We start from the raw sequence: 23,121 nt of genomic DNA, 5'->3' as shown, positions 1-23,121 counted from the left end.
GACAATTAAGCACCCGTGATGATTTTCCAGGGTAGCTCAGAGGGCTCATGCAAGGCAGGAACCCAAGCGAGTCAGGCTGACGGCGACCCTCCGTAAACACCAGCCCAGTAGCCAGAGGACAGGAGTGGTAGGCACACCGTGCTAGCTGCAGGGCTCGGGAGCAGCCTGACCCAAGCCAAGTGTGTGCCACCTCGGGCCGCCGACCGATAGAAGCTGAGTCCTGCTGTCCCCAGAGCCGAGACTTGGTATGGTACCCTTTGGCTCCTTGTGTAAGGAGAAAGACCAGCCTGGCTCTACCGTGGGGTGCCGCGTGTGTGTTTGTGTGTGTGTGTGTTGTGTTTTCCTTCTGCAACATCCTGTCTTCCGGCAGCCAGCTGAGGGGACGGGGACATGACTGCCAAAGAAGCCCTCTGACCTTGTCCACATAGACAGGCGGCTGCCCTTTGCCTGCCCCTCTGCTTTCGGCACACTGGAGACCCACAGACACCCAGCTGCTTATGCAGCTCTCCAGTTTCCATTATTTGCTGTGTGTGTGTGTGTGTGTGTGTGTCCATGTGAGTGATTGTACTCTCCAGATTTCCCAGCCTCGAGCTCAGGACCCTGGAACAGGGCTCTGGGATAAACTAGCAAAGATTCAGGATGTAATTCTCTCCCAAAACCTCTCAGAAAAGCTAGAAACTTAGGGAGAGGGTCAGGTGCCCACCAAAACCTCCTCTCCTTCTGTGGTAGTGAGTGACTAGGCTTGGGGGAGCATTCACGGGCTTTGTCTCTTCTGGTCCATGTCACGGGCTCCTTAGCTAAGAGTTCTCCACAGCGGTCCTTGAGCCTCCTGTAGCCTGCCCTGTGTAAAATTTAGAAGGGGTCACCTGCCTGCGTACCGAGAGAGCATTTTCTGTCCAAAACACTCCTGAGGCCCAAGGCCCTTTGCCGAATAAAAGGGCATGCGTAGACACTCCTTGCTCTAAGAACACAGAATGAAAGTCAACAGGGGGCCACTAGGCAGTCACCAAAGTTAGCAAACTCTCTGGCTGCATCTGGGTGGGAAAATCCCAGAATCCCAACCCAGACTGTAGATGCAATTGACGACCTCACCTTGCCCATGGCCACTTCCTGATGTCTCATCAGCATCCCCGACAGACCACCCGGCCCTCAGAGCTAGTCTGTTCTGGGTCCCCACTTGGGGCCCTAGATGTCTGCCTGCAGGTTGAAGGACACACACCAGGGGCTCCTGCCCATGAGCACAGCCAGTGGAGCAGGCCGCTCCAAACTGCTGACCGTGGCCCCGTGCAAAGGCACAGGGGCTCCCACTCTGAGCCCTGCAGCGCGACAGATGGTCCCTAGAGGAGCAAACACCCCTCTCTCCTAACTGCTCCAAGAGGCAGCACCATTTCCGGCAGGCTTGTTTTCTGTCTCTCCCACTGACTCACCTACAGCGCTGGCCGCTTCTCTTTTCCCATTTTTTCGCCCTGTTTTGCTGTTGTTTTTGCTCATTAGCTGCCGCTGCTGCTATTTGGAAACCACGTGTAAGCTGAAGATTTTTTTTTTCTGTATTTTTCTCCCTACCTTTTTTTTTTTTTTTTTCCCCTAAAGCCAGAAAGTGAGCAAGGTCGTAGAACCTCCTTAGAAAAGTTCACTCGCAGTGTGGTAAGTTCAGCTGGTTTTCTTCCCTCAACGTTTCTTCTGGGTTTTTTTTTTTTTTTTTTTTTTTTGTTTCTTCGGTTGTTATTGTTGTTGTTGTCGTCGTCGTCGTTTCCTTCGAGGCGGGAGGGAGTCTAGCGCTTTCCCCACTCAATACACCCCTTTTCTTTTGCGAGCGTCTGCAGCTTCTCTTCTAGGGATGGGTTTGCAAGAGACCAAGCGGCTCCCTCTGCAGAAGGTGCACACACAACCGCCCTGCCTCGGGCCTTGCATTCGATATTCGGCTCAGGGCTTTGGGGAGGAGGGACCGTGCTGCCCTTGGGGCCGCTCGGCCTGTGCATCTTCTGCAGCAGCCCAGGGAGAAGGCCATCGAACTGTACCACGAACTAAATTGGCTCAGAGCCGTAGCTCACCTGAAAAAAAAAAATTCCAAATTTCCCTCTGTGAATGAACTCTGGCAATCGCGCAGGTGCAGGTCGCGAGCTGATGTTGCTGTGTGGCGGCTTTTGCGTGTGCAGAAGGTGGCCGTGCTGCATGGGTTCTGGCGATGCAGTCTAGCTGGCGTGTGTGTTAGTGGCCTCTGCATGAGTTCCGACATCCCTTACAGCCCCTGTCAGCCTCATCCGCGTAGCGTAACAGGGAGAGGAGGGCAGTAGCCACCGAGGGGTGGAGGAAGAAACAAGTCCCTGCCTGGGCCCCCAGGGGCAAGGCCTTGTCCTGATTCTGATAGAGGGAGTACAGGTGGGCTACAGGTTCACTCTTCTTGTAGGGAAGTGGCCTATTTCCCATGCACATCGAGATTCGAGGGTTGTAGAGTGCAAGAGTGGCATATAGGAAACCCCACGGTAACAGGCGAGAGTGCTGAACGAGTAGGTCTTCCCCATGGTGCATAGTGGAGGTTCTGTACTGCGGTCTGTAGAACAGCACAGACCCATCTCTCCTTTTCATGCCATTCTCTCCAAGATTCGAGCGTAGAGCTTACTGTACAGGAAGGACTCGTTCTCACGCATTCACTTGCTCATCACAATGAGCTGCTGAGTTCCTGGGGCCCAGCCTGCACTGTTAACATCAAGCCAGTGGGAACCAAAATGGCAGCCAGGGAACAGGAAGGCCATGCGGGGAACTGGCCACACTTCCCTTCCCAAAGGACAGAAACCCACTGATGCTGATTTGCCCTTTCCCCCACTCCCCTTTCTCTGTTGAGGAGGAGAGTCCTTGTAAACCTAACTATCGTGTGATTAGTATCTTTATTTCATCTTTTTAACATAAATTGTAAGAATTCTGGGCTGAAAGCAACCGAGTCAACTACCTGTCACAGCCAGATGCATTTTAACAGAATTTAAACATTATTTTGGATTGGCTAGATGTGATCATCACAATAAGTGTAGTAGGTGGCAATTAAAATATGGGTGCTCATCCCTTCTTTGGTCTTCTCTATGGGCTTTCCTCATGAGAAATCAGAACTTGCAGAATGCAAGGCCTACTGGTCCCCCGTGTGTCTTTGGCGGCTGCTTTGCCACGGCTATGTGGCTTCACACACTAACAAGCTGCCACGGGCTGCCAGAGACAAAGCCTTCTGGAGCTTCTCCTCCCCTGAGGCCCTGCGGAGAGTGGTGGGAACCTGTCCCTCCCTATTCGTTTTGAGGACTGCATGCTGTGTGTAGACGATGTTTAAGAACTTTGTTGAAGAACCCAGAGTATACCGTGAGGCAAGCTGGACCACTAGATGCAAACGCAGGGCAACAGAACTCTCAGAGCCCCCTGGAAGCCCTTCAGGTTGACCTTGTAGGCCGAGGGTGGGAGAGAGGAAGGCTGGTACCCAGACAAGATGCTCAAACATCTCCAGGCTGCTTTTTATGAGAAGTGGGTATCAGGAAAGGCCTGAATGATCTCAGTGAAACTCTGTGAAGAGCTTTTAATGATGCCTCTTCAACCCAGAAGTAGTGTTGGGTCAGTGGTCCTCCAAAGTCTGTTAACAAAGCATGTGGAATGAGAAAGCACCAGACATCTTCCCAGCGTCTCAAGTGTGCAGGGATGTTTTCAAGGCTGGCTGAAGGAGAAAAAAAATCTTCCAAGCTCCTGAGATTTTTCGCATCTATATAATAGAAGGGGCAAACTTCAAACAAAAAGTTTCTAGATTCCCTTTCATGAGGTGGTGCATTCCAGTCTCTTGGTTCCAGTGGCGGAAATGGATTTGCATGGATGCATCCGTGTTCCCAGTACTCCTGCGACAACACCACACACCCACAAGATATGGCTGTGTTGGAGGAAATGGCCTATGGCTGTAGAATAGTGGCAACCCTCAGAGTACGTGAGGCTGGAACCCAAGAACTTGGTCTGAACAGCCCAGTGTTCCAATCAAATGGAATTAACAAACCAACCAATATGCCTTGCAATCTGATAGCCATTTTTCTGGATATAATATACATAAAATGCTAGATTTCTCTAAAAGGTCTGTATGAATATGTCATCTGCTGTATACTGCAAACTATAAAACTCGTTGAAAGATAGTTCAATAGCATTCTCACGGTGCTGGGAAATATGTATAAAAAGGCCCTCCGTGTCATGGGATTAATATGAAACATGAGGGAGTGAAGGTAGGCAGTTCATGGACCAAGGATATGAGGCCAGCTGCCATTTAGGACTAATTGGTGGCAAGAAACGTTAATCCAGGTGGTTGGATAGTTCAGTCAGATAGTCTCCCATGGTCAATTTCCTTTCTTTTCTTGGTAAAAGAAGCTTTGGAGAAAGCAGATTGTTCCTTCCAAGTCTTAAGATGTATTATGACGTGGAGGGATTATCTGTTAAAGGCCAGGCACGGCCCCTTTTACAGGAGATCCTGGGGAGTAGTTTAATGTGGTTCATGGAAGCTGCTGGGGCCATGCTAGTTTGGGTGCAGATACCTTGCAATCCCAATAGAGGCAGTGCTGTGGGAGCTTCTCCTTCCAATGGAAATTCACTCGGAGTCACCCAGAACTTGAATATACAAAGCCAATGTCTGGGGATATGCTGTGCCGAGCATCACGGAGTTGGGTTCACTGGAGCCGCAGAGCCTTCACGAAGCTCTGCTTATTTGACGGGAAAGACCCAGGTTCAAGACCAAACATAGCTGAAAGTCTATGGCATGGTGCAACTAGCCCATGTTATACCTTCATTCAAAACAGAAAACAGGACTCCTCTGATGGGCCCAAGCCCCACAGATGCCCAGCTGGACAAGCACAGCGCAGGCTGGAGTTCAGCCCCTACTCGACCTTCAGCTGCCCTTGTGTAGTGAATGACCCACACCGCTGTACATGGTGGGTCTGATCCGAGGAGCCCCAGCTGGAGAACTATAACACATGGCCGCCTCACAAGGGGGCAGCCCACACACGGATTCAGAGCCTATCTCCCCTAGTCCTATGCACTGGGAAGCTCCCTTTCACAACGGCTGTAAAATATGCTGTAGGAAGCATCTGGCATCATCGTGGGCCGTCTCTCCATCACCTTCCCTCTCCTCCTCACAGTCCTTGGCGGGAGCCCCGTTGTGTTGCCCACTCGTGGAGCAGGGGCTTCTCTGTGGAGAGAGATGCCAGTGCCCGGCCTCCTGCCATTCTCCGCCGTCCTCCTGGTTTTGCTGTTGACAGACAACATGGAGGGTGGGAGGGTGGCCAGAGCCGAAAGTCCCGCTGTCCTCTTGCTCTCTCTTAGTCTCGCTCATCCCCTCAGGCCCTACCGCTAGGCTGACTCTGACACACAGGCCCCGGGATGCATAGGAGGAGGGTGTGAAGATGCAAACGCGCCTTTGGCCAAACGCTCAGCAGCAGCCATCTGTCCCTCTCTGGGTGGTGGCCGAAGCCACCTGGCGAGCACTCCAGCCTGGGGAGGGGAAGCTAGAGAAGGTCCTCTTCTTTCGTACCGTCCCGTGGAAGAGGCCACGGGGGGTGATGCACTCGAGGCAGGGGAAATGGCAGCCCGAGTGACACTGGCATCAGCCTCCCTCGAGGCTTTCACCTAAGCCGCAGCTCCCTCGGCTGTAGCCTCAGGCTCCAAAGCTGGGAATGGGTTTGCAGGTGCCCGAGCAAGCACTGGAGGCCACAGAGGAGAGAGGAGTTGAGGACCAGGGGTCCACCCGCCTGAGACAACATGGCCGTGGAGCTTTGTCAAGGTGCTCCTTGGAGTTGAAGCCACAGGCCCCGCAGCTGAGGGAGCCTGGCATCTCCAAACAGGCGTTTCCCTCCCGCCTGCCTGCCAAGGAATGCAGCCGGAAAGTCAGAGACCCGGAAGCCCTGGGAGCCAGCTGTCGCCCGCCCTCCCCCTCCCCTCCCTCCCTCTGCCTTTCCTCCCTCCCTGGCCAAAAGAAAAGCTAATGAGAGGGGAAAAGTCAGCAGCCCACCTCCGCTCCTTCACAGGCAGCTCTGCAGGAAGAACCCCCACCCAGCTCCAGGCCCGATCAGGAAGTGGAAGACTGAGGCTCCTGGCAGGCGAGGCAGCGGGCAGACAACCAGGGTGCTCCAGGAACAGAGCGGGGGTCAGCTCCCTCCCCAGGAGGCTGTTCCCCCCCACCCAATGCCTCCGCAGTGTATCATGGGAAACAGCCTCCCACTCTGGTGGAATGAGTTCTCAAATACCTAGATTCAGCAGAGCCCCTCGAAGGGCTTCGACCTTAGTCAAAAAAAAAAAAAAAAAAAAAAAAACCCTTTTGGGCCTCCAGCAAAGGACTACCGGTTAAAAATCATTACATGGGGTTGGTTTGGATTGCAAACAGTCCTTGAGCCCCTTTGGGACCACCGGGTCAGACTGTTGCGCTCGCCTCTCCTACGCCAGTGCCCCGAGGCCCAGCTGTAGTGAAACCGCAGCCCACCTAGACGTGGAGGGGGACTTGCATAGTGGCATTTGGGAAGGAAAGCGTAAAAACCTGCCCCTCTTGAGCAGTGAGGACTTCCGGGACCGGGTGGAACTCGTCAGCCGCCCCCATGCAGCGGCCCCTGCTCCTAGCTTCAGCATGCTAGCTGTGCAGCCTCAGGCAAGTGGTCAGCCCTCTCTGAGCCCTGGTTTCCTCCTACGTACAACAGCTTGGACTAAATAATCTCTACAGCCTGCTCCAGCGGGGAGTGCCCATAGGTCTGTGCTTCTTTCTAGGCTAGGATTCCTGAATTGTGCTCATCATCTCTCAGAATGAGCAAAGAGTCGCCTTCCTGCTTGGAAAGTGGCTGCGAGCCTTGGAGACCGGGACAGAAACCATGGAGAGCATGGAGTTGGATCTGGACTTAAAAGCCCTGGGCAAGGATGTGAGGATAAAGCACTAGCAGAACTAAGGGTGCCACCGGCTATCTAAGTCATAGGCCTGCTCCAGTCCCCAGGGCTCACTCACACAGTGTGACCCCTGGAGAGCAGGAAGGGAGGGGTCACCAGAAATAGGGTGGGCAACACATGCGGGTCACCCCTGCCAGCTCTGGAGTCTCTGCCCTTCTGGAAGGATGCCCAGCTGGGTGTGTGCGGGAGGTGGGGGGTGAGGTCAGCCGGGCAGGGGGTGTGCTCCCATGTGGGTGCTGCGGCATCACCCCATGCACTGTGGGGCATGGGAAAGAAGGCAGTGTGGGCATCCGGGGACCTCAGCGTCATCCTGCTGCTCTCTGTCCTCTCTTAGAGGTGACCAAAAGGAGGTTCTGAGAGTCCAGGCTATACCGGTTATAGGCAGTGGTCATTAAGCCTCCTCCGCCCCTCTCTCCGTCCTGGCTCCAAGTAAAGCTTCAGAAAGCATATTTGTTATTACAGTATTGTAGCTTGAAATGCAAATATCAAAGTCCATTAGAAACTGTAAGACAACAACCGAATCAGCTTGGCTGCCGGGGTGCAGAAAAGGAAAAGGGCTAGAGGTGACTCCCCGTGGCAGGAGATGGGCTCGGGTCTTCTGAGACTCCGGGGAAGTAAGATTTTTATTCACCAAAAAGAGTCGGACGTTGTCAGTTTGGAGAAACTGAGCCCTACACCCTGCCACTGACTCGGAAGAAGGAACCCCCAGCTGTTGCAGCTGATGGTTCCACCTGTCAGCCCAAAGCAGCCCCAAACCCCTCCCCCACAGAGTGTCCCCTCGGAGAGAAAACCCAGCCGTGACTCAGCCTCCCCACGCATGGGGCACGTGCTCTGCAAAGCTTCTCCCGCCTCCTCTCGCCAGCCCTCCCTCCCCACCACCCAGGCCCCCTTTTGCCTTCTCCAGACCCCAGTGCGCCGAGCAGTCAAGTGAAAATCAAACTCCTCTGAGGCAGAAAGGCACAGCTGTGTGTTTACAGCCACTGATTCAGATCCAAATCGCATACCCTGCCAGTCTCCCGCAAGGCAGGCTGGGGGCAAACTGTGTCTGCGTGTGCCAGGCGGGAATCTATTTCGGGAAGTGACCTGCAGCCCTTTGCCATAGCAGAGCCTTCCTCTCAACCCCCACTCAGGAAAGACGGCCTTCTAGAAGGAGCTCTCACTTTAAAAGCAGCTGATGCGGTTGTGGGATTTCAGCCTGTTCCTTGTCACTTACACAGTCAGACTTTTGGCACCTGCCCCCCCCCGGCAGCCACATGGGAACAGCCGTGGGCTCCCATCTGTCCAGTGAGAAGCCAGGGGGTGAAGGCGACCACAGTGGGATGATCAGTGGGGAGGAAAGACCACTCAGCGGGACAGGACACCCACTTCTTCAAAGGGTGGAATCCACCTCGGTCCTGCCAGGGGGCCAAGGGGGGCAAAGAGAGAAACCCCCAGGTGTTGGGCTTTGGAATAGCAGGAACCTAGAGAGGGGACAAAGCTGTCAAGGTCAGGGAGAAGAGACCCAAGGGTGTCTGTGTCCAGGCTGGAACAGTAGACGTCAGAGAGCTCTAGGTCTAAGGAAGGCAAAGAAGTAAGACCGCCACAGCGTTCCCCCAAAATGAGCTCCTCTGTCTCCCCTTTTGTACAGCAAGCGGCAAGTGAGTACCCTTGGTTCAAGTCAAGTTTGGGAATCTCAGCCTTGCGGAAGGAGGGCAGGATAGAAACCCTTCCATAGGAGCACAGGGTGCGGGATGTAAAACTTTACACAGGAACACTCTGTGAAATGTTGCTATGAAGCAGAAAGCTAAGTGGGACACCGCATGGGGGGGCTGAGGAGGGCTCAGAGCAGGGGAATTTTCACTTTGGCCATGTCACCTGAAGGCCAGTGAGAGAAGGAGCCTTCGGTGGCTCCCCCACAGACGGGAAGGCGAGGCTGGGTTGGGAGTGTGTGACCACTCCAGCAGCGGCAGGGCCCAGCTGGTAGTGATCCGTGCACTCTTCCTAATCACGGCCAAATCCCTTCGACCTGAGCACCACAGCCCCCCAGCAGAAATGGTTCTCACTGGCATAATATTCAGCAGGAACTTTCCACATTGCCCTTGTCAGCCGGGCTGGTTGCGGAAGGATGATTATCGTAACTACACCCCCTGCTCCAGAGAGTATCTATTCGTGACCTGCTGGTAATGCAGTAAGGTTGAAAACAATATCCATTCCTGCCCCTCCCCGCCTCCACCTGCACTCTCTCTGTGTTTGCCCATAATTAGGCAAAGCAAGTACATTCGTGGCATTTTAGTGGCTGGTAAGAGGGTGAGTTCTATAGATCTGTGTCAACCGGAAAGGCAGTTTCTGGTTGTAGGCCACATGGCCCTGTCCTATCAACATCCTTTTTGATGACTCAGATGAAGAGAAAAACACGTCAGTCATGTTCAGAGATCCCAGCCTACGAGGTGTTGTTCGTTTGGGAGGTAATGGAATTACCTTCAAAAAGTATCTCCTTCAGGTGGGATGATGGGTCAAAAACAATTGAATCAGATAAAATTTAGGTTAAAAATCATTCTGTCTCATAACTACAGAATGACATTTGTAGACTTTGCTGTAATTCAAGTAAAAAAAAAAATCTGGGGTTGTAGTTAGCTATAAGCTTAATATAAGCAAAAGCAAGACACGATTGCCTTTTTTAAAAGAAAAGCTACTCTAGGCTGTGATAACAAAAGTGAAAGGACTAAAAAAAGTGTCTCACTGATTTTCATGTTGCTCTAGACTGTATGGAGTCTTGGTTCTAAGCCCCCACATTTTATCAGGAACTTGAACAATCTTGAGAAAATTCGGTAGAGAATAACTGGGGAAGGTATGTCAGGTAGGATAAAGAGGTCTAGTCCCTCAGGAGACTAGATAACCATTGCGAGATGTATTTGTGTTTGCCTCCCGCAGTAAGCAGACCTTTCTGTTCCAGACAAAGCTAGAACAAACGGGTAGAAGATACAGGGAGGGCCAGCCTACTGGAGACTAACAGTAGCAACTTCCCAACAATGGGACACATCCCCTGGAGGATCACTGAGCTCCCTGGAAACGCTCAGAAGCTGAACGGCCCAGGGTATTGTAGAGTAGGCTTCTGCACTGGATTCTATCATCTCTTGTAGCTGGAATCCTCTGATGCATTAGACATTTGTTACGTGGATCCTACTGCCATTTTATTCTATGGGTTATAAACGAGCCTTAGAAAAGGAGAGGGGATCCTATGAAGGGAGTTGGCTGAGATTGGGAGAGAGGGATGGAAGAGTCAGGTGAGCCTCTGCCTCGGGGGAGAAAAAGCCAGATGATGACACAGGCGAAGCAGGGGAAACTGTCAAGTAGCGGAATTACTGCCCTTCACGTGTCATCCTTGCCTTTTGTTGTTGTTGGTTTTTTCTTTCTTTCTTTTTTTTTTTTTTTTTAAGCCAATTGCTGCTGCTGCAGCTGAGCTCTGGCAACAGGGCTCTCTCCCCCCAATGCCTGAAAGGAGGTCAGCGAGCAGAGGACACAGGCGCCCGCTGGCACAGGGCAGCTGAGCGGCTGTAGTGCCATCAGGCTGAGCACAGCCGGAGTGGGCATGTGCGCGGGGCACCCTGGCTCTGAGTCGGAGAAAGCTGGGCCTGTCATCATTCCCATCCAGGAAGGGTGGATTTTTGAAAGCAGGAAAGATGAGGACGCCAGTTGCCCCTTCCCACAATGCCAGTTACAGACTCCAGGTGGGCGGCTGGCACCAACTCTATCTCCGCCTGGCCGGGAGCAGAACATGCCCCCCAGAGGCCTTAGACCGAGCAGAAACTGCCCTCCGGAGGCCCCCTCCTCCTGGGCTCTGCCTCGAGGACTCATCTTCAGCCCAACTCAGGGGAGGGAAGGGCTCTCGTGTCACATTCCTCCCAGATGTCCCGAAGACCAGCACGATCGAGGATGACACTCCCTCTTCTCTCAGGCTTCACCGGGGCTGCTTCCAACTCATCATGGGATTGTATAATTATGGTGATTACAGCTTATGGCTTTTTTCCTCTCCTCATCTCTTGCTTTCAAATTCTTCGAGGCCTCTCATTAAACATGGCGATCCCCGTAAACTCAGCAAAGTTTTAATAAGACTTTTTTTTTTTTAAGCTAAAGAAAACCCGGTTACAGTTGATTGGTACTGTGTTCCCTCCGACAGACCTTTAAAACTCTAGCAGGCACCATCAGTGCCTGGCTATAAGGGGTGGGGAGAGAAAGGTATGGGGATTCAGAAGGCATCCATGCTTTTTCACAGGGTTGGAGAACGTTTCCATGCCATGATCCTGGCCTTTCTCGTTTGCACCAAGAACAGGGTACATCTGAACCCCCACGCCTAATGGGAAAAGACAGACCATCAGGCATGGATAGAGGACCTGGCCTTTACATCACAACAGATTAAGTTGGAAAGTAGAGATAGAGCAGCCGATATAAAACTCAGTCCAACCTATAGCGAAAGTAGAAGGGAAATTCTGGTGGATTTTCTGTCCTGGATGATACTAGAAGGTTCCAGAGCATCCGTTATTCTAAATATGTAAAAAGAGTCCACCATTAGCGTGTGTTGAGTGATCGCATCCCAGCGATCACGTACTTGATGGCGGTTTCCTTGGTAATGACACAGCTCCAAAGCCTGTCATTTGCTAGGTCTCAATGATAGTTTTTCTTAAATTGTTTCTAGGCCTGTAGGAAGTAATGGGAAGGATCACCAAAAAGGAGTAGTGGGGAGGTGGCCGCTGGGGTCCCCCACCTGCCCTTCAGCATCTTTGCTCAGCTTTAGTGTCAGGGTCCTCTTCCTATCCACACTCCCCAGGACTGCGTGAAAAACTAAATGCACAGTGAGGTGCGCCTTGCCCCCATGGGGACTGCACTCTGGGAGGCTCCTCATGGCTCACTGCCAGGAGCTGTCTAGACTGCTCCCCACCCACCGGCAGCCAGGTGGTCACATTTGGGGCGTGCCTGAGCAGCACCAACCACCTAGGGTCAAATGTTGTTGGAACTTGGCAGTGACATTTCCCCCAGCTACCCTCTCATCCCCTGTTGAAGACAACCTGCTCGTTTGGCCCCAAGAACAAGGTCCCTTCGGTGCCCAGCAGAATGCACAAAAGTGGACTGGGTTCGAGATGGACAGCCTTGGCTGGATCCTGCCGGTCCACCTGATGTTGGCATAAGACCCCAGGGAAGCTCCTTGCTTGCCCGATGGGTATAACACAGCCGTACCCACCGTACAGGGTGGATGCTGGGACTAAATGAAGGCACAGTGGTAGTCGATGCCATTTCTTGGGGGCTCACGTACTCTGGGCGTCCACACCATGCTGAGCTTGGTCAGTGAGGGACTTTGGTTCTACTCCAGCTCTACCAATTAGCAGCTTCTCTAAGCTTTGGTTTCCTCATCTGTAAAAGGGAGACAAAAAGAAACGATTAAGTGGGGAAAAAATACACTTAGCAGAGTGCTTAGCCGAGTGCAGTATACGTGCTCAAGTAGAACCGTTTGTATTATTATTTTCATTATTATGTTGTTCTTTGTCCCCCCCCCGCCCCCCCCCCCCCGCATGCTGAGCTTTTATTACCTTACTTAATTTCCAACAATATTCTCCAAGGTAGGTATCATTATGTTCATTTGCAGTCGGGGACAGGTATGTGTGTATCTCATATGTGACAGTGTGTCCAAAGCACATCTAGTTATTACAGTGACCAGCTCATTAGAATGACTCGATATGGTAGCTATTACTTACTACTGGCTTATTTTTAAAGTCCAGAGCCAATGTTTTCCCTGGGAGTGGAGGGACCAAGGCGACTGACAGGTCAGCTTCTGCCCTGTGGGTATGGTGCTGGCGGTAGGGACAGCCACCTGGAAAATATCGCATACGTTGCCAGGATCTGGCATGTGCACCCCTCTACTGAGGTGCACAAGTCTGAGACACCTTCTGCTTCCAGCCACAGATGAGGAGTAGTTCTCCCCATGAGCAGAGCGTGAAATCCAGCCCCCCCCCGCCCCCCGCCCACATGTAGCGCTCCCCAAGAAGGAAGCCTCATTCCCAGAAACCCTCACCTCTCTGCTGTCTGCCTGCCTGGAGCCGCCCTGAGCAGTATGACCTCCCCAAGTCTGGTTGCTCCCCCTGCCGGATAAACCAAAGCTTGTATTTTGTGGCCACATACTCCAGAGTGGGGTTGTGGGAGGAGTCAGAAGCAAGTGTCAGGGGATGCTTTGAAATCCCTCCTCAACCAGACCCCCGGGGTCCACGCTTCTGCTTGTAGGACTGGCAGAAACAGAAGCAGAGGGGCCATTTCCACTGACACACATGGCTTTTTCCTGGGGAGAATTCAGGTTTTATATGTGTATCTGAAGGTAAATGCCTCAAGTTTGCAGTGCTTGTCCAAGATTGGCCCCTTCGGAGCCTCGTACAAAGCTCTGCAGCCGATCACATGGTTGCTTGAGATGCTTGTGTACGTGCCTGTGGTGTGAACATGCACGTGAACGTGGGCACAGCTGTCCACACAGGTGCACGCGCTGCCTGCCTGACCCGCGCCTCTGTGTTCAGCGTATGGCGCGCAAGTAACATACGCTGCAGACTCGCATGTGCCTTGGCGCGCGGATCGCATGCTCCCGCAGCTGTGTGCATGTCTGGGCAGGGGCACCCCTAAAGCCACAGGTGTTCATGGTTTCAGCTGGATAAGTTATTCTTCACTTCCCTTCCTAAAAACACAATTGCCTAGTGCTGCTGGCGCAGAGTCAGAATGGCCGCTGCACTTCACCCCCGAGGTGGCTTCCTTCCAGCAGTGGGTGAGTGATCCCGGCGTCCGCACTCTCTAACTTTTTGGGGGATCCTTCTGCACAGAAGGTGCTCCAAAATCCAGAAGAGATGATCTGTTTGTCTGTGGCCTTGTCTCTGCCTATCACTCTTGTTCCCACACCCTCGTCCCAGGAACAGTCAGCAGCGCCTAGTTTTTGGTGTCCCCACATTTCTGCCCCCTTTTTTTTGCACCCATGGTTTTTTTCTTCCTAAGAGACCAGGAGCCAGGGGTCCAGAAATGATGCGAAGAGAAGTCCCTTGTCTCAGAGGTGATGTGCAGATAATGTCTTTAGGTACTGACCCTGTAACGCGCTTCTCCTGGACCCCTAGCAGAACAGGACAGAAACGCTCACTACCTTTGAAGATGCTTTGAAATCCAACAGCAGCAGCCTTAGGCTTCATCTCCCGGTTACAGCTTCCATAATCCTTCCTCTGTGGCCCAGGGCCAAGTCTTGCGGAAACATGGAGAATCTCTCATGTCTACCTACTAGGCCATCAGGGGAGAAGGCAGGGCAACCGCCTGTCCTCTGTCCCACGGGCACAAATAGCATCGTGACAACCTGTAAAAAGGGTGTGTAGGGAAGGAAGAAGGTTCTCAGTGGATGGGACTTTCAGTGACCCAAGTTTCTATCTAGAGATCCCTTGAAAATGCCGCTTGGCCCATTCCCTGCTGCACTTTTTCAGGTTAGAAATACATGTGTGGTGAATACCCACTGAAGCGCATTTCTGGTGGAAGAGAGGAACGAGAACTAAGCCTGCCTTGACATTTGTGTCCAAACGGACGTGGACATTTATGGAAAGATTGTGCTTTGGGCCCGGTGGGGGGGGGGGCAGTCCTCACGATGATGACCTGTGCCTTCTAGGCTCTGCTTTGGCAGCTGGCTGAACCAAGGACCCCAACCTATGGATGAGTTTTGGGTGAACATGTTTGTAGGAGGTGAGAGGTGCCCTTGGGGGGTGGAGTTAGAGTCCCCGTGGTTCTGCAGGAAGAGTCCCACACTGCCAAGCAAATGATTCCTCCTGCTGTCTCTTCCATGAAACTTCAGTGGCTCTCTCCCCTAGAGAGTCAAGGGTCACTTGAACGTCCGACTTGGAAAAAACATCAAGTTGCTGCCCAATAGCAACACAGCCATGTCCCTGTTTCCTTGAGTCTTTTGACCTTTGCCTAACTTGGAGCGAACCAGAGTTAAGATCCCAAAGTACATTTGGGGAGGAGGTGGAGGAACCGGGGAAGAGGAGGGCATCGCAGGGGCTGCAGGAAGGCATACTGCCAAGGGACTTGCGAGCGGAATGCCCACCTCCACTCCACTCGAGAATCCGCCGAGATCTTCCCTGCATGCGGAGTATAGAAAGAGCGCCAGAGTTATTCAGTCAGAACCGGAGGAAGGAGAGCTAAGAGGTCCGATATGAAAAGGGGGACATTTCCCCTGCACAGGAAGAGCACGGGGAAAGTGGAAATGCACAGCCTGGAAAGGAAGCTGGGGAATCTGGGCATCGTGCCACCAGAGTAGGGCACAGATGCTATCCCCTTGTCACTCCTGGCATGCCTGTCTGGTTCCAGATTTGTCCCTGCACAGCTGGGAGACCATGCGGGAAGGTCTCCACCACCCACCAAAATTAACAGGCAGAGGCTAACCCTTGCAAAGAGCCCCGTAAGTGATGAGCATGATGGGAGGCCAGAGTCAGAGGGCCAGGAACACCACCCACAGAGGGCTTCCCCAGCCTGGCTGGGACACCCTGATTTAGGGACTGGGTTCTAATTGGCATTGGTTCTAATTGGAGTAAGGCAGCTCTGCCTGCCCCCTCCTGAGAAAGGTAAACACCACACCTGCTTCTCTCTTCCCTGGGACAGGTGCTATGGAGGCCCCAGAAGCATCGACACCAATAACATAAGAGCAGAAACAGCAGTAGTGGCTTCAGCCGGCCTGTCCCGCAGGTGCACTCTAAAGCCATGTGCACCAGGCAGTGGTGATAAGTGCCCCAGCTCAGTGCACTTAGCCAGTCTCACTTTGCCAAGCTTGCCAGCCAGAAGGTGGCGTCTTCTTTCTCAGGAGTCCCAGATGTGATGAGGGGAAGAACCTCAGGCAGAACAGAAATGCTTGAGATGGGTCTCAACACCTCCAGGAGAGGAAGCTTCTTTCTCGGTGAGGTTGAGGAAATCTCCCTGGGGTGCCCAAAGAGATTGCCTAATGTGGGTGGGCAGGGAGGAGCCAGCCGTTCGTCTCTGAGCCTTTCCATCTGCCTCCTTCCTTGAGAGGAATGGCCACATACCAAGTAGAAAGCGTATGGCTCATGAAGGCCACCCCACTTAGCTCTACTACTGACTAGCCGATGCCCTCAGGCAAGGAACTCAAGCTCTGTTTGAGCCTGTTTCTTCATCGATGCCGAGATGATATATCCTAAGACTTTAACCTAAGACGTCCTAAGACTTTAAAGTAATGCATAACTGGCCAGGATGGTGTGGACATTAGCACAAGTGTCTATAAAATGCCTAGTGTGTTTGGCACACAATCGTTGTTCAATGTGCAGTCCACTGGTGGCTGTCACTGTCCTCGGCAGCTAACCTGTACCCCCGGGAATGGGGTCACCATCGAGGTCCGGGCTAGTTGAAGAGGAAGGCACTTAGGAAGAGAAGGTACCTGGGATATTGATGCCACTCCATAGGGCAGGAATTAGAAATACAAAGAGAATGCCCCTGGGAGATTGGGGAATAGGTTGGTCCTTTCTTAGTGCAGTTGGAAACGTTGGCAACTCACCTTTTCTAAATTAAAAAAAAAAAAAAATTAAGAAAATAAAAAGCACTAGGCTAGAGTTAAGGTGTCTGAACCTGCTAACGGCCCCAGTGACATTTTCTAGGAATCGCTTTCAGAAGACAGGACTACCGGTAGATTGCATAGACCCACCGTCTACATGGCAAAAATCTGGTCGTTTATACCGCTGTACATAGTTAGTGAGCTGTTTCAAAAGAATCCATTATTTTTACTATGATCGTATTTTTTACCTTATTCTGTAACAGGTTTAAATGTACACGAATGGATATTAATTCTCTAGCCAGTGAACTTTTTATTAGTCATTCCATTTTCCCCTAATTCTTCATTTTTTTTTTTAACTTCAGCGTTGTTTTATGTTTGTGGTATCTTATTCTTAAGAGTCAAATAGAATATTTTAAAGCCAAATAAAATGCCGTTCAGCTCCTGAGAGGGATCAGAAAGCTCTGCAAGGGCCCAGGCGCCATACAGACTCTGGGAATGGATCTTGCCACAGGCACCCGCCCCCCATGACTGAAGAGTGAGGAAGCCAGCAGCACCCTCTCTGCCTGTGCGGCTCCCGCCTAGCCCTGCTGCGGATTAGCGGTGTGTGATCTTTGGCTAGTCCCAAGACCAGGTTTTTCCCTTTCATCTGCCCCCGCCCCCGCTCCCCTTGCCAGGAAGTTCAACAGAGGGCCAGTTGATGAGATGAGAGATGAAGTGTTGGAAAGCTTTTTGAAACTCTTCTGTATTGAATATGGATTCTGCTGCCATCCTATGCCAGCTTCTAAGACCCCTAAACTACCCCCAAGCAAGTGGCACTCTCTCCCCAGTCTGAAACAGCACTGAGAAAGGAGATGTTACAGGATTCCCATATGCCCTTTTGAAATCATGCCTTTTGCTTTGCTCAGTTGGAGAAGGGGCACCAGGGGCGCCAGCCTCCAGGGGAGTCACCTGATGAAGTCAGGCAGGTTCTTGACTTCTCCCCTCCCGTCGAACCCAAGCCCGGACCCTTACCTTCCCACCTGGCTCTTAGGCTCCTGACTGCTCTCCTCAGCAAGGCCGCCCAGGCCTATGATTGCACACACTCATCATTTATGAACCTGAGCATCATCTACGCACGGCTGACCCTCAGGCTCCTTGAGAGGACAGCTCTTGGAGCCTCCCACAGAGGGCTACTGTGGTCATTGGGTGAGCCCCAATCAACACTCTTTTCATTAGCAAGGATGAAAAATGCCTGCGTCACAACAAAGTGATCAATCTGGATCACTGGAAACAGTGTTCCACATTGGTTCCATTGCAAGTTCTAGTTTCTCTAGCAGAGGAACCCAGGTTTCTCCTACCCGGGAGTGGGGAGAACTGGATTGAGCCCAAAGGCAAAGTCACAGGGCTAGCAACTGGAAAGGAGTAAGGAGTGGGAAATTTCAAAGCAGAGATGTGATAGCTGGATTTTTTCCCTAATCTTTCTGTTTCCTTTTGAGGTGTAATTACATATAGCAAAATGAACAGATCTGAAATGTGAGGTTCAATGAATTTAACAACGGTATGCACCAGTATAACATACACCCCATGACCCTGGAAAGTTCCCTCACGCCCCTTTCCAATCAATTCCATCCTTCTCCTCCAGAGGCAACCACAGTTGATTTCTATCCCCATAGTAACGTGGATTTAGGCTTAGGGGATTTGAGATCTGTAACTTTGGTCTTAGGTCATCTGGGCAAATCAGCTTGAGAGTCTCAGCAGCAGCTCAGATGTCCGTACTCCATTAGCATTGGAAAGGGTCCTGCCCGAGTCCCCAGTGCTTGGCTCTGCTACCCCCCAATATGCCACCTGACCCCCAGGGCTACTCTCTGAGCCACAGCCCTCTTCCCAGCCAAAGAGTTTAGCCTCAGTCGCCCAGGTAAGTAAGCGGCAAAAGCTCTTGGTAACCCGGATCGTGCATGTTTTGTTGATTAATATCTGGAAGTGCGATGCACAGAGCCACAGCATGTCGAACAGCATGTTGATTTTCCTTAAAGCACTGCACAAAAGGGCGCCATTCCTCTTGTGCGTTTCCTTTTAGAAACAAAAGATTTCATGACCACCTTCTTCCAGACTTCTAGCCATCAAGATGGCCACAGAGCTGAAATGATTAGTCAGGGTGGAGGGTGGATGTTTGCGAACCTAGTCCATCACATTGAAGGATTCTAATTCTATTGGATTAACTTTGCCAAATGTCTCGAAGGTGAAAAGCACTTTGTCTGTATGCAAAGCTTTGGTGTCTCTGGAATGTACCTTCTGCAGTTTGGTTCTTAATCACTGTATATTTTCTCACTTGGACAAAGGCTGCCTGCTAATAGCATTTTCAACCACCTTCAGCTGCTTCGCTCAGCTACGCCAAGGCCTCAGGCTGAGCTGGCTGCAGTTTCCTGGCACCATGGTCCGTTCCCAAATGACCGGCACTGGGGAACATCACACATTCACACCCTGAAAAAATGGCTTCCCCTGTAACTATGCAAGATGCTAGGCAGAGGGGGAGTTACTGCTCTCCTTCCTAAGTGTTTTCTACAGAATCATCCAATCGGAGGCAGGGCTGGGGGTGAAGAAGAGGGAAGAAAGAGCCCCAGAGGGTGCAGGGCGAGAGATCTCTTCTCTCCGGACAGAGCAGGTACCTCTGGGGCTCCCAGCAAGCCCCTAGCAGCATAGACCTTGGGGCAGCTCATCTCTGAACACGGGTAGCCTCTGCTGTCAGATTTCACTTTGATCCCTGAAAATTACAGGAGCCTCGGCTCTTCAGAAGAGAGGCAGCTGCTGAGCCAGTGTGATTGCAGGATTTCTTCCCCAAAGCCCGAGGCCAGGCAGCTAGCCATGCCTGCGTCCTGCATGAATAACCACCTTCCAGCCTCACCCCAGAGGTCACTGAGTAGCGGACAGATTGCAGTTGGACTGAGCTACCCCCTGAGCCGACCCGAAACCTCACGACCTCCTTTAGCATCAGAACTGGCATTTGAAAAATGTGTGCGTGCAGGGGTGGGGGGGAGGGAGATAAAAATGCCAAGGAACGCCACCTGGATTGCTGAGAGGCTGGGAACAATCTCAGGGCAAGTTCTCTAGGCTGTTCCCAGAAGTCCTGAGATATGGAAGCAGTTGGGGGCGGGGGGGAGAGGGGGAAGGAGAAGGCATTGACGGCAGGCCACAGGTCCTTGGAGTCAGAGCTATGAGGCTGAGCTCCAGGGCTCAAGCAGGAAGAGATTAATTAGCGGCTCCAAGCCCGGCCCAGCCTTTTCTATAGAACAGGGAGGGGTAGAGGGTGGGGGACCTCCGGGCCAAAGGCACCTAAAGCAGACAGTCACACAATTCTCCAGATACAGAATCTCCAACCTCCCTCAACCTACAGCCCCCTCTCCAGCCAAAATGACCTCACTAATGAGGAAGTAGCTGTAATGAGGGTTTGGATGCCTGGTAAACCTCTCCCTCTTTGTTTCTGGGCTTTTAACATGGGCACTGGCAGTGCACTGTTATTCAGAAGCTTTAGTCATTTTTTTTTTTTCACATCCGCCAGCTAAATCAGAGCCCCAAATACCATGTATGGCAAAACCAGAACATATACATTTGGTGACAGAACGTGTAATTTGTTGCCCTGGTGGTAAAGGGACAGAAGGAGAGGGGGAGGAGCCAGTATACGGTACAAGGTTACTGCAGCAATAAACAGCACCAAGAGGCAAGCAAAATTCCTCGGTGCCTTTCATACGAGCAGGGATGGATGTGGGTAAAGGGTTTGGGGGAGGTTTATTAGAACCCTCGGACCAGGAGACCCCTAAACTCATCAGCTCCACATTTCCCCCGAGAGGACCTCGCGCACATACCCACACTTCCTGCCTTCAGGCCTGCATCCAGAAGGCACAATCCCAGGTGAACCAACAGGATGACAAATGCCTCCAGCTCCGTCTAAGAAAGGGCAGTCAAGGAGAGTACCAGCCATGGGTGTGCCTTAGAATCAGGGCCGGAGCAAGTCCTTGAAGGTCAGCCTCCGCCAGCTGTGAGCTCTTGTCCTACCCGCTTCACCCAGACAAGTAGCCACCTTACTTTTAGTGATTTGCAAAGACTGGCACTGCAACCCTCTAGGATTAAAAAAAAAAAAAAAAAATCTGATTAAAAAATCCTTACCCTGGTATAAATGCATCCTGCTGCAGGCTAAGTTTAGTGTATTTGAAGATCCAGATAAGGCCGCTGTTGGGGAGATTCTGTGTGTGCCCGTGTGTGTGTGCGTGTTTAAAATAGGGGAGAAAAAACGAAGTTCCGTCTCACTAGTGAACATGAGGAGTGAAAGAAAAGGGGATGTAGATACAGGCTTTCCAATAGCTCCTGAGGGCGATTCCATTTCTGGACAAGCTCCCATGCCTGCCATCAGAATTCTCAAAGTCAAGCTGGCAGGTCCCTCAATGGAGAGCTAAGCCAGATGACCCATTGTCTTGCATCCAGCAAACTCACAGCCCTTGTTCATTTACTAGATGTACCCATTATCCATCAATTCATCAATCAGCCAGTTGATTGAGTACTCTACCAGGCTTCACAAACCTGATCAATTTTTTTTAATTACATCCAGCTTGCACACAGCCAAACCCAGTAAACAAGACGAGCCCTGACACCCCACTTGGAAATGAACATGAGGAACTGCTGGCCCTTGCAGTCTCTCACTACCAAACAGCACAGCCCATGCTGATGAGGACCATGTGCTCGCCTTTGCAGATGGCAAGGGTGTTGCTGACCCGATGTCAATGACAGCATGGGGTTTGAGTATTTTCTCAGACACAGTGATCAGTCCGCTTGGGTCCAGCCACACACTCGTCTAGACCCCTTCCCGATGCTATGGATTTCTCTTTTTTATTTTTAAATGTTTATTTAGTGTTGAGAGAGGGCGGGAGGGATAGAGAAAAAGGGGCGGGAGACAGAGGATCCGAAGCGGGCTCTGTACTGACAGCAGAGAGCTGGATGCAGGACTCGAACTCACAAACCGTGATATCATGACCTGGGCCGAAGTCGGACGCTTAACCGACTGAACCACCCAGGTGCCCCACTATGGATTTCTTAAGAGGGTGAGCAGGGAATGGGCACAGAGTGTGTCAAAGAAAATAAGCAGAATGACTGAGCCTTACCCATCCTCCTCCTCATCCATCCTCTTGGTGCCCAATCCCACACTGGACGCTCCTCGGCCACCACCCCCCCGGGGGCAATAGAGGAATTGATCTCTCTCAGAATCTCTGTGCCTCATGCACCAGGCCTTACCAGCCAGGTCAATTTTTTCATTTTTGAGAACTGCTACGTGGGTTACAAGTGCAGGGTTTGTAGACATCCTGATGTGGGGTCATCAAGTTCAGCCCCTGGGTACCACAGACGGAGAGCCAGGAACATAGGACACGACAGGAGTGCACTGGCCTGGGTCCTGCAGCAGCCTCAGCTCACCGGCCTGGCTCCCAGCCTTGGCAAATGCCCCTTGGCAAATTTCCACAGCCCCAGAACCGGTCATCAAGACAACCCAGAGCCTCTCCCAAGGAGGGCTCACTCCCGCCTTTCAGAAAGGATCCTAAGTCTTCTGCCTTCTTAAGACTAGTTCATTCCTTAGCTTCTAATCACCCAGATCCTTAACCATCACCTACTTAGGTCAACCCACCTCCGTCATCTTCCTACTCCCCAGTCTACCTTTTCCTTCCTCACTTGAATAAAATCAAGTTCAGGATGGGCCCATAAGCATTAAGAGACACTCTACCTAAGAGTTAAAATGCCTGGTTTGGGGTAAGATTCCCACACCCCCCAAAGGACCAGCAACACACCTTGGCCCCCCAACCTGCCCCAGAGCCCTGCCTGTTCCAAGTGCTGGGGTCAAGGCTCCCAAACCTAGAGATCAACAGGGTCCCGTAGCTAAGTCATTCGGCCTCCATGGCTCTGGCAACAATTAATTCACCTGTCTGGCTCTCTGTCTCTGTCCCTGTCTGTGTGTGTGTGTGTGTGTGTGCACCTGTGCGTGCCAACTCTGTCGCCTGTCTCTGCAGGGAAAGTCGCTGGCGGGCAAGCGCCTCACCGGCCTGATGCAGTCCTCCTGACGGTCCCCGCCGCAGGGCCCGGGCCCGACGACCCCACGGGCAGGCGGCGGCGCTCCACATCCGCGGACAGAGTTTCCCTACGGGGAGATCTGGTCACTGTGAAAGAGAAGGAGTGAGGGAGATGACGGGCGGCAGAGGGGAGACTCGGTGGGTGCCCGGGGACACCATGCAGAAAAAGTCCACAGAGCCCGGGGTCGGCCCTGCAGAGGCCCCTGTTTACAACCCTCTCTTCCTTGTACAGTTGTGCGCCGACACCCCATTCTCGAGGAGGCCCTTGGCCCTAACTCGTTCGGGGCACAACTCGTGGCGGGGCTCCTGTCGTGACTCTCACTTGAGGTCATATCCTTATTATCGCCACTCTTCCTTCTGTCTGGGGGACCACGCCTTCCGGCAGATGCAAGAGCCACCGGCAGGCCCCGAGCACCCCCAGTATTACCCCCCCACCCCCCACCTCCGCACCGCGGCCAGTGCGCCCACAGCGCCCCCTAGAGCGACAGTCGCTGCGTCCAGACGGCCCCCTTTCTGGCCCCGCCCCGGCCCCCATCTGTGCAAGGACCCTCGTGCAACCGGCCAGGTGGA

At 52.3% G+C, this 23,121-nt stretch overlaps 1 protein-coding gene across 8 annotated transcripts in view; it reads left to right on the top strand.

Moving 5' to 3' along the window:
- RGS6 (regulator of G protein signaling 6) overlaps positions 1-22,658 on the top strand; it is a 535,425-nt gene extending 512,767 nt beyond the window's left edge. For 4 of the 8 annotated variants that reach the window (XM_047079799.1, XM_047079801.1, XM_047079805.1 and 1 more), the window contains 3 exons: positions 1,591-1,644; positions 13,639-13,705; positions 22,492-22,658. In XM_047079799.1, the coding sequence (XP_046935755.1) occupies positions 1,591-1,644; positions 13,639-13,705; positions 22,492-22,658 (288 nt within the window). Of the gene's footprint in view, positions 1-1,590; positions 1,645-3,099; positions 3,220-5,639; positions 5,651-13,638; positions 13,706-15,292; positions 15,313-22,491 lie in introns of those variants that run through there. The other 4 variants (XM_047079803.1, XM_047079800.1, XM_047079807.1 and 1 more) reach the window with 2 other exon arrangements.
- Positions 22,659-23,121: the final 463 nt, after the last annotated feature.

The sequence above is a fragment of the Lynx rufus genome, unplaced genomic scaffold (genome assembly GCF_022079265.1).
Source record: "Lynx rufus isolate CCGP_SWC_20201006 ecotype Redwood Valley unplaced genomic scaffold, mLynRuf1.p SCAF_17, whole genome shotgun sequence".
Lineage (NCBI taxonomy): Eukaryota > Metazoa > Chordata > Mammalia > Carnivora > Felidae > Lynx > Lynx rufus.
The sequence above is the reverse complement of the archived record's forward strand: the minus strand, read 5'-3'. Positions and strand labels throughout refer to the sequence as shown.